This window comes from Diuraphis noxia, unplaced genomic scaffold, assembly GCF_037042655.1.
Source record: "Diuraphis noxia isolate RWA-SAM2 unplaced genomic scaffold, SU_Dnox_SAM2 contig0001, whole genome shotgun sequence".
Lineage (NCBI taxonomy): Eukaryota > Metazoa > Arthropoda > Insecta > Hemiptera > Aphididae > Diuraphis > Diuraphis noxia.
The window spans coordinates 40,404,204-40,423,074 of record NW_028301711.1 but is presented as its reverse complement, the minus strand read 5'-3'; the positions used below and the strand labels follow the sequence as shown (position 1 = coordinate 40,423,074).

General features: G+C 29.5%; 1 protein-coding gene across 6 annotated transcripts in view; it reads right to left on the bottom strand.

The window, feature by feature from the left end:
* The window catches only part of shep (RNA binding motif single stranded interacting protein alan shepard), a 130,491-nt gene that overhangs the window by 11,989 nt on the left and 99,631 nt on the right, over positions 1–18,871 (bottom strand). For all 6 annotated transcript variants that reach the window (XM_089218563.1, XM_015524293.2, XM_015524297.2 and 3 more), the window contains 3 exons: positions 5,864–6,102; positions 3,308–3,360; positions 2,257–2,381 (listed from right to left, as the gene is read on the bottom strand). In XM_089218563.1, coding sequence (XP_089074689.1) covers positions 2,257–2,381; positions 3,308–3,360; positions 5,864–6,102 — 417 coding nt within the window. The remainder of the gene's footprint in view (positions 1–2,256; positions 2,382–3,307; positions 3,361–5,863; positions 6,103–18,871) is intronic.

Genomic DNA, 18,871 nt, shown 5'->3' with positions numbered 1-18,871 from the left:
ATTGATTAATATTTGCCACTTACCTACAGTGTAGTAGAGCATTGAAAAAAAAAAACACTTCATTATCAAAATCATCAGCAAATTGGGATTATAAATAAGGTCACTGATGGTATGTATATCTCCCATATCCTCCCCCATGAGAATACCCTAAAATACATTTTATCTACTTAAAATTACATTTGGACTACGTCAATACGTTTTTAAGTAAATTAGATTATAGAAACAGACAAACCTAATTAAATAATTTCCAACTCGTGTATTAAAGCAGTTTAATAAATGTGACAGGTAACAAAGTTAAAAAAAAAAAACGTTTCAGTTTCAACATAAATTACTACCATCTGGTTAAATTCGTTTAGACCCATATCGAGTAACCTTCAGAACGACAGTAATTATGATAAAATAAGTATAAAAAAAAAACCATCGTCAAACATAATAATTTGAATTTCACGACAACTGTTGACTTGTTATTAGGAAAATTACAAGTTGTACGAGACAATATCGTTTAAGTTGAAATATAACTTGAGTCAGAAAAACAATTGTATAATTTTTAAGAGAAAAAGTTTAGTTCAATTTTGTTATACAATTGCTCGATTTAGATTATGTTATACCTACTATCGTACATCATGTAAAATTATGTTTTACATTTTTTTTTTTTTTAAGGGCGTAAACTAGTTTATTTTTTTAGATTTAAAGTGAAGCAAATTAAAATTAATAATTTGTCAACAAAATAGTTCTTGTAATTTTCTTTATTTCTTAAACTCTATATGATAGGTAGTTGAATAATTTAAAATAAACGTTCAGCAATAATGGGTTTTTAATGTGTATCCATTATTATAATATAACAAATGTTTTTTTTTTTTTTACATTTAAAACCAAGAAAACCTCGAAGACACTCACAACTCAAACCTAAAGACTGAAAAATAATCGGTATTTTAAAATATTTAGAAGTATATCGAATATTATTATGTTTTTACAACTAAAAATGCGCATATATGACCATAATAAATTACAGGTTGTCGGTGGATCGAATATAATATTAAAGAATGGTTTTGTCTTTTCATAAAAATGTGTTGATAAAAATATATTTAATATAATATTGTACGTCGTTTTTTTTCCTCACAATGTCCTAATGTGTGCCAGTCCTGTACAATAATTGCATTAATCGATTTTTTATGTATACATTTATCTAGAATAATGATTACGATTATATACGATATAAATAAATGGGCGAGACGAGCATAATATACAGGCGAGTGAGTCATCCACTTAAATGACGAATACGACATAACTACATAAGGCATCCAAATACGTAGACAACTACAACAGACGTCTATTGATAAGTTCGAAATGACTTAAAAAATAATATTGGTCGATCGGCGACAACGATTACACGTTGGCACGCGTTCGGCAGCAATGGCGTCCGACCGACAGATACACGTCGAGGATATCCAACGATAAGACGAAACATTAAATAACATTAAAATTATCGAATAAAATTGACAATAGAACGGTTATAAGTTTATAACCCTCACCTATATAGAGGGAGAAGGGACGCGATATTTAGGGCTTATCTGTATGCGGTCACCGTACGATGTTATTATACCGTATAGGCGCTAAATACACTGAAAACCACTTAGGGGCACATTATTGTTGGAAACACAAATAAAAGTACAAACATATATAGGTACACGTATATATAAAGATTAAAGACGCGATAAGAATGAGATATATGATATTATTTTTCATAAAACCAACCACCAACAGTGTTTAGTTGTAGATAGGTAAGTATATGATTTTATCGTTATTATTAAAGTATCGTATTACTAATGAGTAATGAGCGTACGTATAGACGTATAGTACGGGTAATGTATTTTATATTATATGGATATGTCCACCCTGGAAAAAAAATGGTACAAACATTTTAAATATAACAATAATAATAATATAGTACAACACCCGCACAGACACAAGCATGGACACTGCAGATATATTTAGGCTCACACTGTTATAAAAATAACAATAATACCGATAAACATAATATACAGCGTAAACATTCACATGTTAAATATGTGTGACGATATGGACGCATCACGACAATATTATGTTTACAAATATTATCGTTATGAGAGAAAAACGTAAAACGTATTTATTATACTCAGCGTGTATATACTGTTTGACAGCGACAGAGGTTTTTTTTTAAATATTAAGTGTATAATATAATATATAGAATAAATAATATCCATGCAACAAACGTACAGTGGCCGCTCTACGTTGAACTGGAATACCCACTTTAGCCATTTGGGCTTGGACACCTTTTGCTTGCAGACCTTTGACCGCGGCGTCAGCGCACGAGCCCGACTCGAAGTCGACAAATCCGTAACCTATATCACACGCACAAGAACACAAAAGAATAGTGTTAGAGTCAAAGGGTCAAGATACTAGGGACTTATATTAACGAAGGGACGACGTCTGCTGTGGAAAAAAAAAACTAATAATTTCAATAATAATATAGGTAACGACGTAAATCTTTTTCTTCTTTCTCTTCACCCTTCGTTCCTAACTATACATGGGATCGGCCACGATCGACCTACACTTCCATTGTGCTCTGTCCTCCACGCCACTCTTTATACTCACGCCAGCTATTCTCGCGTCATTCTCTATTCTCTGTCTATCTATCTATGCACCTCTTCTCCGGTCTTCCTCTCCCTATTTTTCGTTTTACATACAATTTCTATGGCCTCTCTCACCAACTCAAAGACACCTCTCCTCAAACATGGTCGAGCCATATCAGCAATTTTCCGTCGTTTATTCTACAATTGGCGTCACTCCTACGAATATACACTACATCAATTTAATTAATTTCTTACTCTATCATCCCAAGTCACTGCACACATCACTTTTAGTATTACTTTCGTATCTCCTACACTCGTTTTCTATTCTGTTTAATTTCCATTCCCCAACAGTCCGATCCTGGACTGGTCCTCAGTTCCTTGTGCAATAGTTTTTTTTTCTAATATATCATTTAATCTTGACGTACAAAATACTAGACGCTCCTGTTCACTGCATCCATTCACAGATAATTCTGTTTCACCCTAAAATATAATTATCACCAGTCCAAAGTACATATTCGGAATCACACATCATATCTTTCTATATACATCCAAAACATGCGTTTCCCCGTACATTTATCGATTACTTTCTTCAAAATCATACACATTTGTCTCTGTTTTTATCCCACTTATCTTAATAGTCCCTCCCCTTCGAGTTAACTCCCAAAAAATTATATTATACAATACGTCGCTCGTACACTTGTTGGTGTTCTTGTCCAGTATCGCTTTAGTTGAAACTATGTTGCCATATCTATAAAAATAAAAAATAAAAATATTTTAGATAAAATTCTTCTGAATCAATGTAATAGTTTAAGCACATCAAAGTTATACAGTATAATGATGTAATCTGTTGGAATGTCATATCTTGTTGTGTGCACAGCAGCAGAGTATAAATCAAGATGCTCTGCAAGCAGGCAGACGTGAATTCGGTGGGCGGATAAAACAGACCGTTCTATCACCCGAGACTGACTACGCTAAATCATGGATGTGTGTGCAATTGATTATATTGTATGTATGGCTTTGAATGATGAAAATAATAATAATATGCATAATAATGAATAGAAAATGTTGATACAATATTGGTTTAAAAAGTGTATACGCGGGTGAGTAGGTGGAGTAAGAGAATTCCAATATAAAGTTTAAAAACCTAGCAAGGATTACATCCACAAAAGTAATCCTTATAAGACGACAAAAAGTTTGAATAAACCAAAGCTTACAAATATACCCTTTATAAGTATAACTTAAAACTATCGCTGCTATGCATATACGCGGAAATCAGGTTGAATATATTAGGTACGTAAAACATATACCTATATTATGTAAAAGTATATATTTATATTCAAAAATAAATTTACGGTAACCTCTAACCACGGAATATCATAAAAAAAAAATAAAAAAAACATTTTGAAATGAACCAAGTCAGTCGTTTTTATAACGAAAACGAAAATCAAAGTACCAACCGATTAAAATAAAAAAGTTTTTATCCATTTCTTTTAAAGGCTTTGTTATACGTGATTACTTTTGTGGTTAAAAGTATTTTATTTAATATATATATGCAAACGCAATATATTGACTGTAAGGTTCATTGAATTCTTGAATAAGATTTTTCTTTCATATAAAAAGTACTTTTTGCAAGAAAATATATACTTAATATTATTTAATGATACCTATATGAACATATCAATACGTGGTAGCAATTTTTTAACACATAGCCTAATAATTAAAAATTACATGTTAAAATGTTGAAATTAATCGTCGTTTTATATAAAATACATTACATGATATTTATATAAAATATTTTAATTTTTAAATTAGAAAATTGAATTAGGTAATTAAATTTCAATGCATAAGTTTTATAATATTTTGTTGTTGTAAAACTTATTACAAAATCGTTAATTTTGTTTGCTAGTTATCGGATAACGAGCCTAACATCTATAATATTATGTAATAAAATACTATTTTAAATTAAATAAATATTACTTTATAAGTAGAGATATGCACTATTTATTATGTATAATAATTATTTATTTTATTTATTTTCGACTTGATTTTTGTTGAGCCAAAACCTAAAGAACAATATAATTTAAGCGGATTTCAATGAAATTCAATACACTGTAGGTTGAAGAAATATATAATATATATATATACATATATATTATGAAATTGCGTAAAATAAAAAATATTTAAATACTCACACACTATACACGATAAAATATCGACTCGAGCGAAAAGATGTAAGTCAGGAAATGTTTACAACATTGTAAAATCGTTCTTATAACTTACATTATACACAATACACATGAACTTTGATAACAAAAACAATATGTACCCAGTACATGCATACAAAACATAATACCGATTCACTGCTTTAGAGTATAAGTAACTTGTATTGATGCACGCTATTGTGTAACTTCAAGCAAAAAATCCTGAACATAATATTTAAAAAAAAAAGAACAATCTAACAAAAATAATTTACACAGATTTTACTATTTTTGAATCGACGAGTTTTCTCTACTAAATGTCAAAGTTTTAATAATATCTAATATAATATAAAGGTCCGGTATCACGATTAGATACGTCTTAAATTTTTCATTGTCATTTAAAATCCTCTTGTTCAAGTTTTATCATCGATAAATTTATATACCTCAACGATAGATATATCGTATGATACTTATGCTAAATGCTTAAGGAATGTAGTGTTGTAATTTAATAATGAACGCTTTGAATATTTTTCCATCCAAAGTAGTAAAACTATAGGTACTAAAAATTAAATTAAAGCGTTGAATACCACTTAAATTTCGAGTGCCAGACTACACGTGGACTTGTGATCGATTTATAATGACAAGAATTCTTTTGATCTTATTGGAAGAGAATGATCTTTGAAACGTTCGAAAAACAAAATTCAAACAAATATATTACCCATTGTTACTGAACATCTCAAGTGCAGGTTTTTGGGTAAATCAAGTTATTGCTACCTACCTACAACTTTACCAGCAGATAAATTGTTAGATGTCACTTATTAGGTTATTCTCTACCAGACCATAACCGCAAGGCTACCACATTTACTTTAATTACAGATACCCAATTAAATACCATAGATGATAGATACCTATTTAGTAGTTTATGTGTAACGTAAAGTTTATTAATGTTATTATTTATACACAAAACGTGACACTCGTATAATACACTACGCATAAACTCAATAACTTTAATAATTATTGTATGTAATTATTTTTATTTAATATTATACTCACTGCGAACACATGGTAATCAAATCCTTGTCCATTGTGTTTTGGTTCAATCCGCGTATGTAAAGATTGGTCTTGGACAACTGCTGTGCCGGCGCGGCTGATTGACATTCTGACGACGGCGAACTAGTAGTCGGCTGGTTAGACGATTGCAACGATGCACCGCCGTTGGTGTTGGAGCTCGAGCTGCTGTTGGTGTTGGCTGGCGATGAGGCCGTCGGTATCCTGTTGTTGCTGTTTGAGTACTGTATCAAAGGGAAAAAAAACAAACAAATTCGTTATTATCATATTAAACTGTTGCATAAGAGTTCAGTATAAGAAAATCATCATTATATTAAACCTGACACGTGCACGGAATTTCTGAATAGGGTAGGGGCGTGTTTCAAAAAAAAAAAAAAAATGTATACACATCAATGATTAAATAGTCTTCTATAAGTATTTATATTCATTTTGTAAGTAAGTATATAAAAAATATTTGTATTAAATATACGATGAAATACACCATCGTTATAATAAATTTACAAATACATCAATAATTATACCTACTAGGTATTTAATAATATTAATACATTTACCAAATCGCAATTTATATTTTTCGGAAACGGCGGGGGTTTAACCCCCCACCCACCCCACCAATTTCACACGGGTCTGACATACATATATTTATAAAATAATACGAAACACGCTTAAAATAAGTATTAAGTAGGTACTCTTATTGTAATAATGATTAGTGAATTTAATCGGATTTAAAAAAAAAATTTTGAATTCCTAAAGTTCAATAAACTAATATATTATTTTTGCCGATTGACGCAATAATATCGCTATAATATTATGTCCGTGCCCAAAATATTATTTTCAATATTATTGTCAGGTTTTTTTCAGTCAAAGTTGAAACTTGGTTGTGTACAATGATTAGATAATATGTGGTTTAGTTTTGGATAAAAATTGTTGTTGATATTGAACTTATATTGTTTTAAAACAGTTGTAGGTATTGTTTATTTTATGAATTATTTTCTGTTCTGAATTAACAAATAGTTTTAATTAATGCAATGAATAACGTTGATTTTTTTTCTTGAGGGAAATAATTTTATAAGAATAAGTAAGCTAGGTAGTAAAAATGAAAAAAAAAATATATTCGTAATTTATGTACAGTGTGCACATGTAACAAAGTATTTGAGAAGATTTTTTTACAAGTAAATTCCACATTTGTATAATAATATTATACAATAGGTACATATCTTTTGACTACTATCCCGCATAGTAGGTATAGATATTGTAATATGTATTGTAGTTTATGTATATAGTTTCATACCTACTAAATTATTATGTTATTATTTTGTGACACTGAAAAGGCAATGGAAAATGTCTGAAGACTAAAATGAATCGTGTGGGTGGATATGCCTACAACACACGCACACAAATACACATTCTTATGAAAAAAGTACGATTTTTCTATTATTCGTTAGTAACAAACTCGCATAATTTAACTGTGCACTGTTGTTCTCTGTCCATTTGTCCGTAGCCACTTGTAAAATTAAACTCGTGCACACACACACACACATTTGAGGCAAAGTTTTCTTTTGAAACTCAAAGACCAGTTGTGTGTTATATTATGCGTAAAATAACATAGGTACCTGCAGCACATATTATTATGCATAATACGCGCCAACTATATATATAGTATAGTTCAAACATTCAATGCAATAATATTGTGCAAGGTCGGCGAGAAATCACTAATACATGCGAAATATGGTATATATTATTATTATTATATACGTATAGGTACATGTAAGTAGTATATCTTATCGCTGGGCTCAACATAGGTTTTGAGTATATTTCGTTTTATTTGTTTTTTTTTCCAATTATTAATATTTGTTTTTTCCTTATCGATTTTATGCATATTATATAATATTATAATACTACCTACATTTCACGATATCGCGCCGTACCTATGTACAAGATTTTCTTTTCGTCGACTCACCCGGCTAGATAAGGTTTTTTTTCTATGGAGTCCATGAGAGTAGAGCACTTGCACGTATATATATATATATATATATATGTGTGTGTGTGTACACGCGCGTTCATCAAACGGTCACCGGGCCGCAATGACGACAATACATAGAAAACCGATAAAAGCCAAACGTCTATAACGTACGCGACATAATATAATGTTTTTTTTTTTTTACAATAACCATTTAAACTTAGGGATACAAAAGTAAGTTTTTGACATTTTGTATATCAGATCATGTTAGGTATAAGTAAGCACTAAGTTTTTTTGATATACAGAAAAATAAAAATAATCACATTAAGAAGCGATTTAACAATAATCATACAAATATAATGTTATAATATAAAAACGTTAATACGAGGACAACATTAATATTATTTGTCGCGCTTTGCCAATGTTAAATCGTTTTTTTTTTTGTTTTTTTTTTTTGGGGGGGGGGGGGGAGGCACGTGATGCGCGCGTAGGATGAATGGATTTGAAAAACATAACGATGGCAATATAGTCGGGTACAACATTAATGATCGTACATTGGATTACGGGTAATCTTGCTACGACTATATAGGACAGATCCAAAACTAATATAGTCGCTACGAATAACAATATTATCATAATATATTACCACAGCGACCGCGGGTTGTCCGTCCCGTTCGGCGATAAGAATGAAGTCGGACGAAATATAATATTATATTGCGGCGACAATGATAATTATTGAATATCATATTATAATATTATGCCCAATGAGTGAACAATAATATTATAGGTAGATATTAAAGTACCACACATAAATGATTAATAAAATAATTATAATATACTGAATGATTCACTGAGCAGGTTCACCTCCGTTATTGCTTTTGATGAATTAATTTTGAAATTCTGATTTTTGGGGATTTTAAAACACTCATTTTCAAATATTATATTCAGGGTTTCCCCGCTTTTCCCCAGTGGAGATACCAACAACTTATGATGACAAATGCAGGAATGGCCTTATTCCACGTAAATTATGAATCTGATGACTTTTCGCGGGAAATCTGTGAATTCGAAATTCGAACGAATGGACTTTGAAATGTTATTACGGCCCTATATACTGGCATACTAAAAAAACTCAGAATCAGAACGAATTTTGGCTATAGGATAAAAATGTGGGTGAGCGAAATTGGCGCGTGAATCACCCTGTATGCTTACACGTACACGCCCGAAAATAATGATAAGTACACAATTGGCGATAACGCGACACTGCAATAACACACATACAATGTAATTATAGTATAATCGTATACATATTTTATATATGCCATATATGTAGCCGTTTATTTTATACGAGCAGTGTGTGATTTATTAATCACAAAAAAATACAACGGCGGGCGCAAAGTTCGTCAGTCGGGATGGAAGTAGTCATAAAACGTTTGGCAATGGTGCAACGCCGTCGCTCGATTATAATAATGTTATGATATTTAATGTGATGGTATGCGGAAATCACACAGCGGCCGAGAAACGAAAGCACTGGCACCGCCGCCGCCACAGGGTATTAAAATAATTATAATTATAATTATAAATAATATTATATATTATATAGGTATATACAATCCATGACGACAGATGAAGTAGTTATACTTGCATATTAAATCATATTACTACTCCTAATACAGTGTAATTCTATTGCATTAAAAACTAACTAGACATTTTCTCGTCATGTTAAAGCATTTATGACATTTTTAGATTTTGGCAGTCTACAATATTAATAATAAGTCAATAAATTATAAACTTCATCATTTATCACCAAATTTTATATCGTTACAAGTTTTAAATTTTTTTTTATAACAACATCCATCTTTAATCTCATATTCTGAAGTAGCATAAAATACTGAGAATTTAGATTTAAAAAAAAAAAAAACATTGAATATCAAATGAGTAGTCAGAAGCATTTAAATATAATAATATAAACGGATGGAAAAGAGGCAAAATGTTGGTGCACATCAAGAAGCTAAATTCTTTAGATACGTTTAACCATTTAATGTTTTTTTTTTTTATATTGAATTTCTGAGAAACATATTTTGTTCAGGAATATAAAAATAAAGATGTATCCCATAATTTACAAGAGTAAAAATCACCAATTATTTAAATAGTAATATTTAAATGTTCTCTAATGTTTTTTTTTTACAATCATTTTAAAATGCATTAACTATGTACATAATTGGTTGCAAGGAAACTACCTTAAAGTTGTTGATCAGAGTACTTTTCCTGATTTAGAAAAATGTATCCTGACACAACAAAAATAATTTAAACAATTAAAATTAAAAATTAAGTCACTCTAAAATCCATATACATCATATATCACACCTTTCAGAATTTACATATAAGTATGTAGTAGATTATAAAAACAATAAAAAAAAAAAAATTAAAAATCGCCTTGTATTGTATTTACTATATAGCTTATAAATATTATAATGAATTCTGCCAGCGTACCGGAAAGCACATGTAGTTTGCGCAGCACATTTCCAATGTTTCATATTAAAATCGACAACAATGACTCATTTACGCACGATAAAATACAGATTATAAAATCACGATTTCCCAATTATACAGAATTCAATTATTTAATAAACATGTCTAATAATATATATATCGACATAAATAAAACCTTATCGTTCCTATTGGGACGTGATTTTGTATTACACAGATACATTTTAATATGTATACTTGTAAGTTGTATATAACTTTTCATCCTTTGAAGTAGTGTCAATGGACGCACTATTCACTAAAGCCTCCAAACCTTGTAAAAAAAATCTCAAATTTACTTATTGTTTTATTATACATATTACATATTGTAAATACATTTATTTATAAGAAAATAAAAAAAAACTTTTCATCCACGTAAATTATTGACCGTTGCTTAAATAATAGGCAACATAATATTATATACTGCACTAGTTACAAGTTAATGTCCAAATGTGTTCTATATATATTTTGGTGTATAACGCCAAAAATTGTTAAAAAAAAAAAAGTCAATCGACGGATCATTATGACAACAGCACCAATGGTTCTAACACGAGCCCATTGTTTTCCACTGAAAGTAAAAACATTTTTGCTTCCGCCAGATTTAATAAAGGCTTTTTTCTCTTTGTTTGATTAGTTATTAGTTATTAGTATTAGTTTGATTAGCGGTTTTTAAAAGTGAATTAGTTATAAATAATTTAAAATCAATCGGCATGTACGATATTATACTATAGGTAGATGGCTAATATTGTTTTGTTATAACACGTTTTAAAGTAATATAAAATATTGATTTTGGCGGAAACTACGAAATCGAAACTTTTTTGGCGGAAACGTGGCATCTACGGCCAACCACCCACACCCACCCGTTACCCTTAGCCACACCCACATAGACGACCAGCGGATTCAGTTTCACGTCATCATCATAACAGTATAATATAATATAGCGTTATAATTAGAGCCACTGAGCGTGATGTACGCGCCGTGCTCAAGACACTATTATACACATATTAGATACGTTTTAGGCGGCCAAGCGTAATTATATTATTATCTGCAGACAGGACTCGTTGGACCAAATCGGCGTGTGGATTATCATCGTAAACCGAGTTCACTACTTGTAATAAAAACCTATGCAATTGGTTATAATGCTGTGCTTAATAATAATATTATGTACAAAAACATTGTACGTAGGCAATATAATATTGTATAAATATAATTATAGGCGTGGCTGGCCAAGTTGACGATATTATTTTTTAACCGATAGGCAAGTAAATCGATGATGGAAACAAATTTATTAGAAAACATTTAGAGTTAGGCGTTATAGTTTATTAGTTTTTTTTTTTTTTTATTTCAGTCAAGTTAAAAGTTGTAAATAACATAAGAACCAAATTTAACAATTAACTTGAGCTAAGTGATTTTTTTTTAATGTATTCATACCCAGTATAAATACCCTAGAGTTAGGTATCAAATATAAGTTATTTTTATTAAATAATAATTCTCGTTAACGGAAACATGAAGTAAATTTAAGGATTTAATTTTTAATTCACTAAATTAATCATACAACATAAATTAATTATAGAGCTGTGAATTTGTAGAAATATGATTTTTTTAGCTTTCTCAGGTTAGGTTTGAATTAAGAACTAATTGATTCAATTTTTTCTTTTTTCTTTTGAATTATTCATTATTTTTCGTCTCATAAAATATTTAACACGTTTTATGAACACGTAATATTGTAATATTAAATCAATAATTTTATCTTTCATTTTAAATATTTTAAATTTTAATGAATTTATAAGATTTTCTATAGTACATATTAAACTGAATTTTTCGAATTTTACGTGCATTTTTTATAAGGTTTATAATGGATTCAGTTCAAAACCCAAATGCATCAATAACCGTTTAATTTAATTTATTGCTTAATTATTTATGAATGAACGTATAACATAGTATATATTGCATTAGCGTAGGCAGGTACCTAACTCGTTGTTTATTAGTTTTGGTATGAATACAAAAGTTAAAATTAACTTAACTCGAATTAAAAGTTTTAAACTTTGACTTTCAACTTGTTTACGCCCAAAATTGAAATTATGTACCTATGGTGCATCGAAAACACAAACGCATGAAATCATCTATCGTCCTCCAGCGTTAACCCAAAGCGGTATAAACCATGCATTACCTATTACACGTAAAAATCAGCTGTAATGTGCGCGGTATATTTAATAATATATTTATGTATAACTCTTTATAAATGTGGTTCCGAACAAATGTATGCGAGTAGGTGTTACACGCGGGTACCATATTATTATTACGAATTATGTGGCATTTCTGTTGCAGTAGTCTGCTGCGCAGTTATCATATCGTACGGTTTTCTCAGCGATTGTATATTGCATTGTTTTTTATTTTTATTTTTTATGTTTAATAATATTATATAGGTACTTGATATACCATTTACTGTACGATGATCATAGTATAGTAGTAATATCATTTTATTTATTATAGTATATAAAATACACGAGTTTTCGATTCGTCCAGCCGCAAGCGCACTTTAAACGCATATTAAATAACGGCGTGAAATGAAATATTACGTTTTTTTTTTTAATAACCTAAACACAATATCATAAATGTCATACCTCACCTTTATTATTATTACATACTTAAGAATGCCCAACGAAATACCTGCGACGGTCGCCTATCACATTATTAGAACATTACATACTTATAAGGACATTAAAATATGCTGCAGGTATATATGGATATATTTGTATATATATAGAGATGAATGCCACAAAAACGTTTGGAAATATAATATGAGCGAAACCAACACACCCAATTACTGTTGTGTATCGTCGAAAGCGAAGAATAATGATAATACATTATTAAACATGGAAATAATATGGTCTTGACAACACCCGTTAGATTAGTAAAAAATGTTTGGATAATTTAAACAAAAATCTTACAGTAGTATCTGCATAATTTAGTGAATACTACATGCAGAACACATTCTTCAAACAATGAAATTAAAACTTATTTAGACAGCCATTCTAAAAAGAAACTAACTTATGTCGTATACAAGTATACAAGAAATAAATGAAAAAATTGGTTTTGTATCAATATAATAATAAGTAGATACCTACACTGAATTCATTATTCAAACCATATGCAAATAAAATATTAAAATAAAAATCGAAAAAATATAGGTAAAATAAAAATAGTGATAATATTTCAAACATCATGATCGATTAAAAAAAAAAAAACTAAAACTAAATCTAACGTCACTGAAAACCCCTTCACACTGAACTTATAGGTACCTAATACCTATACTGACTACGTAGGTATGTATACAAATATAATAAATCGATGATAGTATAACATTAATATCATAATATATACAATATAATATATGACACTGCCTGTACCTACTGCGGTGTAATATATATAGTTACAAAAAATATTGACTACCTACTTTATACCTAATACGAGTTTACCGTTCAGGAATCGCGATTCAGACACGTTTCGCAGTATAATAATGGCCTTGGTTGGAATTTCGGGGACCTATATATACAATATGTACGCGCGCACAGACGCCGTCCGTTAACCCGACGACGACACATAATATTATACGGAATGCAATTTTTCTCAGCACGAAAATGGCGTTCGTCTTCCAATATAATAATAATAATATAGGAATCCAAATATTTTTAGCGGTGCAGCGTCACGAATGGCATTTGTTCGAGTTCCTCCCCACTCAAGCACCTACCAAGAGTGATGGCATAAATTTCACGCCCATAGGCATCATAATATATATATATATATATATATATATATATATTTAAGTGTTGTATGTGATGTATATAGCATTCACGTCTCCTCTCGTATAACAATTGTTCGTCAAAAATATAGGTATTTTTTTTTTAAGTTTTTTTTTTTGAATAGTTCGTTAATAAATCCTCTCCGAGAGGATATTTTATTTTCGCTCCTAAAAAACGATATTATATACTATGTGTAGTATACACAACTGCACACAGTCGTGTACACACACGTAAGCGCATGAATATAATAATGCGCACTAATTAATCACACTTCTTTTCCTATCCGTCGACGCTACAGAGCCATTTTCGTCATTATATATAGGTATTATATTATATTATGCCCCCATCGCGAGATGGAGGCAACCGACGAATTCAAACCTGACAATAGCTGTGCGCCTATGCCGTGTATACAGTACAATATTGAATATATATTATAATAATATATTACACGCGATATACAGTACAAATCACCAAGCGTGCCCAACCCCCATCTACCCTCCTCGTTTATAGCTTAATATGCGCATTTGTTCAAACAACGATTTTTGGAATTTTTTAATATACTTACCCCACCATTTTTATAATTCACTTTACTATATAAAAAAAAAAATATAAATATTTTTTGATATCAATATATATTTTTTTTTATACCATATTAATAAGTAATAATCTGCAGTTGGGTTATAGGCAAACATCAAAGAGAGGACAGCGACGCTTAGTGGCGATCGATTCATCGAGTTTAATATATAATATATATTATTATGGGTGTATACAGCGAGCTTCAGTGTCTGTATAATACCTACTATAATACTATTTTTTCATAAATTTTATTTTAAACTCTATAATATTATAAGAGTTGCAGTCACGGTTATCTACATAGATAACCGTGGTTGCAGTATACTCGTATCGTCGTATTTGTGCTCGTCTATCATGCCCACTCACGGTCCTACTTGATTAGCCCATATATGCAAACTGCCTATTGCCTAAACTTTAAAACGTTCATAACATACATATAGCCGTTCAAATACACTTAAGATAAAAATTATTTTAGTATAGTTTAACTTTTAGAATACAAACACAAAGGATTTTAAATAGTTGAATAATATAATCATTAATCACTAATAATTATAGTGCGAGATACGAAAAAATGTAATTTTATTTACTTTAAACATTTTTCAACGAATACTTATATTAAAAAATCCCATCATTGTTCAACTTGCAGAATAAGTGATAAAATAATATTATTTAACTTATATACACATATGTACAGCAAGTAAAACAGTAAAAATATTATTACATTTGGCTTATTGTATTTTAAATAAATCCTATACATAAAAGTGATAAATCTAAACTCCTATGACCCCCTCCCCACCGATTGAGAATACCGATGTCAATAATTTATAATAAAATTAAAAGACATAATTTATCGGTGTTTTACGATTTTGAAAAAAACTATAACATTATTTAAAATAAAATTTAATATCATCATGGACCGCGGTGACTCTAAATCCGTGGCCAATTACGGTTCCGTTTAGTCTGTAGCTCGAACTGTTCACACCTTAATCTGGCATATATAATATATTACATAAAACTTAATCGTGCTATGTATATCAACACATACAAATATATATATATATATGCAAGGCGGTTAAATAAATTTAACAGCTTTCGCAAGATAGCACGTTGTCATCATATTATATACATTATTACTTATTATATACGTATATACACAATATCGTGTGGGTATCTACCTAGCTATAATAATATATTACGTTTTGTTTACCCAGACACGTCGTCACCACGTACCTATACGCTGTTATAATACAGCCGACGTTGGCCGATACCCACTCGGTCACCCTCCACTCGTGAAGTAGGTATACTATATTATGATACTATTGTTGTTGATGTTGTTGTCATTATAATTATATCAGCGTTATATATTTTGGTTAGATAGGTATATGGCCCGTGTGGTGTAGTGTGTACGACGTGTGTATTATATTATTATTATATAGTAAATATAGCGTCTGATGGAGACGTGTTTTTGACAACAGAGTGGCGAGCATGTCGACACGATCTCGAGTAAATGTCCGAAAATTAAAAGAAAAAAAAAACAGGTACATAATAATACAAGGAGACACTATGTAATCAAGTTTACGCAGTTGACTCGTTTTATATAACAATTATAATACTATACAATACAATAGTCTAATTTTATAGATTAAATAATTTAAAAGTTAATTAAAATCGAAAACCTATTGAAACAGTCACCACTAGATGGTAATTATTTTGAAAATATGTGAATTTGATTATTTTAGAAATATGTTGACCCATATATTTTGAAAATTTAAAAATCAAATAATGTAAAAATATTTTGCTAAAATATTGTGAAAACGTTTTGTTCTACCAAAAAAATGTTTTCTATATTATGCTTTCACAATATTTTCATTTTGTTTTGTTTTTCTATATTTTAATAATATTTTGAAAATATTATTTTACTATGTTGGCTAATGCACGTGGCGTGGTGTATATAATATATATGTAATTTATACCTAGTTATATATTTATATTGTAGCAGACTTCGACACAATAATTAAAATAATGATCGAACAATATAGTCATAAGGCTGCATCCGAATTGGTTCCCGATATTCTAGGTAAACGGAACACATCTGAATTGGTTCCCGATATTCTAATGAATAAATAATAGGTAGACAAGAAACTTTTTTATTGCGAACATATTTTAAAAATCATATCAACAAAATTGCTATATTAATTTTTTTAAATTTCTAATAGAAATTTTTAAATTTTGCTTTAATATGAACTTATATAGTATTATACAAATGCCTAACCTAACCTACGAATTAGAATTTATAAAAAGTATTTGTTGCAAATTTTTACCTTATTAATTTTTATTAATACATACCTAACTATTATACTTATAAAAAAAGAAAAATTGACGAATTGAAAAACTATATTATAATTTTTTTTTTTTTAATGACATTCGTGACAAATTTTTAACCATACCTGCATAATATGTAGACAGTCCTAAGTCTGTATAAAATGGGAAGGAAAATTGAAAATGCTTTTTCCCGGGAATCAATTCGGATATACCCTTCGTAACACCCCGGGAACCAATTCGGACGTTTGGGAACCAATTCGGATACACCGAGTCATAATATTGAGGATTTTTTTTTATTATTATTATTATTATTTATCTTTTATTATAATTTTAAATTCCCAAAACATGAAATTATAATAGTTTAGGTATGGGAAGGTGCATGGATACAAATGACGTCATATTTTATTAAGTTAACCTAACCTTTACGGCTTTACCCTAACCTATGAATGATTTATTTATTTAGTATGCTGGTCATAATATGATAATTAGGCCACATTTAATATCCACCTGCATCGGATAAAATGTTTTTTTTTTACATTTTATTACCCAGTTATCTAGGCCACAAGTAAAGCATACGATTTTATTAGGGTAGGTACTGCCGGGAATCGGGCATAGCTATACGTAATAATACTTAATAGTAAAGATATTTGATAATTTTGAAACAACTCACTGTTTTATGAAATAAATATGAACTATGTGTTTGGTAAAATTATAACATAGGTATCTACATAAATAGTTATCCACTATATTAGTCGAAAACATGATGCGATACTGATTTTACTAACTGAAATCTGATTTTTGCTTTTCTTTGTGTTTCATTGTTTTATTTTCTTCGTGTTATTATTTTTTAAATTTTTTTTTACTCAGATATATTATATTATCTAATATCTATCTATCTATCTATCTATCTATCTATCTATCTATATATATATAGACTGAACTTTTACAAGACGTACACCTGTAAATGTAAATTGAATGTTATAGAGATAAAAAAAATATTTATCTATATATATATATATTTTTTTTTTTTTTTAAGCAACATCAACTAAGGTTATTGGCTAATATTAACATTAATAATGACACATTGATACATTCTATAAGGTTGTAAAGTTTAGTTCTTTGTAGAAATATTATAATATTTATATTATTGTTTGGATTGATAGCGATGAACATTCCCCGACAGTCACCAAATATTTAATATATATTATAAACAGTATAGGTACACAATAAAATAAGGCATCGTCGTCGCGTCCATCGTGTGATATTTGTTGCGAAACCCAGCAATTCAATAAAAAAAATAAATGAAAAACGTTTGACTGGTATATTCATTTATTTAAATAATTAAAATTCCTACAGATTGATGATATGGAAAAACTAAAAAAAAACGATTATAAAGCTTTTGATGACGATCGATGGTATAATATGATTTTTCTGGCAACTTTAAACTGTACAAATGATGTATTTTTCGTCTGAGCGTATCACAATCACGTAACTCATTTATATCCAACGAATATTGTAAAATACAAAGAACTATTATGTTTATAGTGAAATAATACAACGAATATAAATACATAAATACACGTTGATCTGGATAATAATAATTAATAAATTTAATCGTTATAATAGGTATGTATAATGTTCAGGAGAATTTACGATGACGCACATTTATTTGTGAAATATTGTCAAGGCCATAGATGATAGATATAGAAATGAATCAGGCAAGTTGTAACCGTTGTTTATTAGGGAAGAAAGGTACAGTTTTTGCTCTTCAGAAAAGAGAGACGGAAAATAATTGGGGCTTCTTGAGGTTAT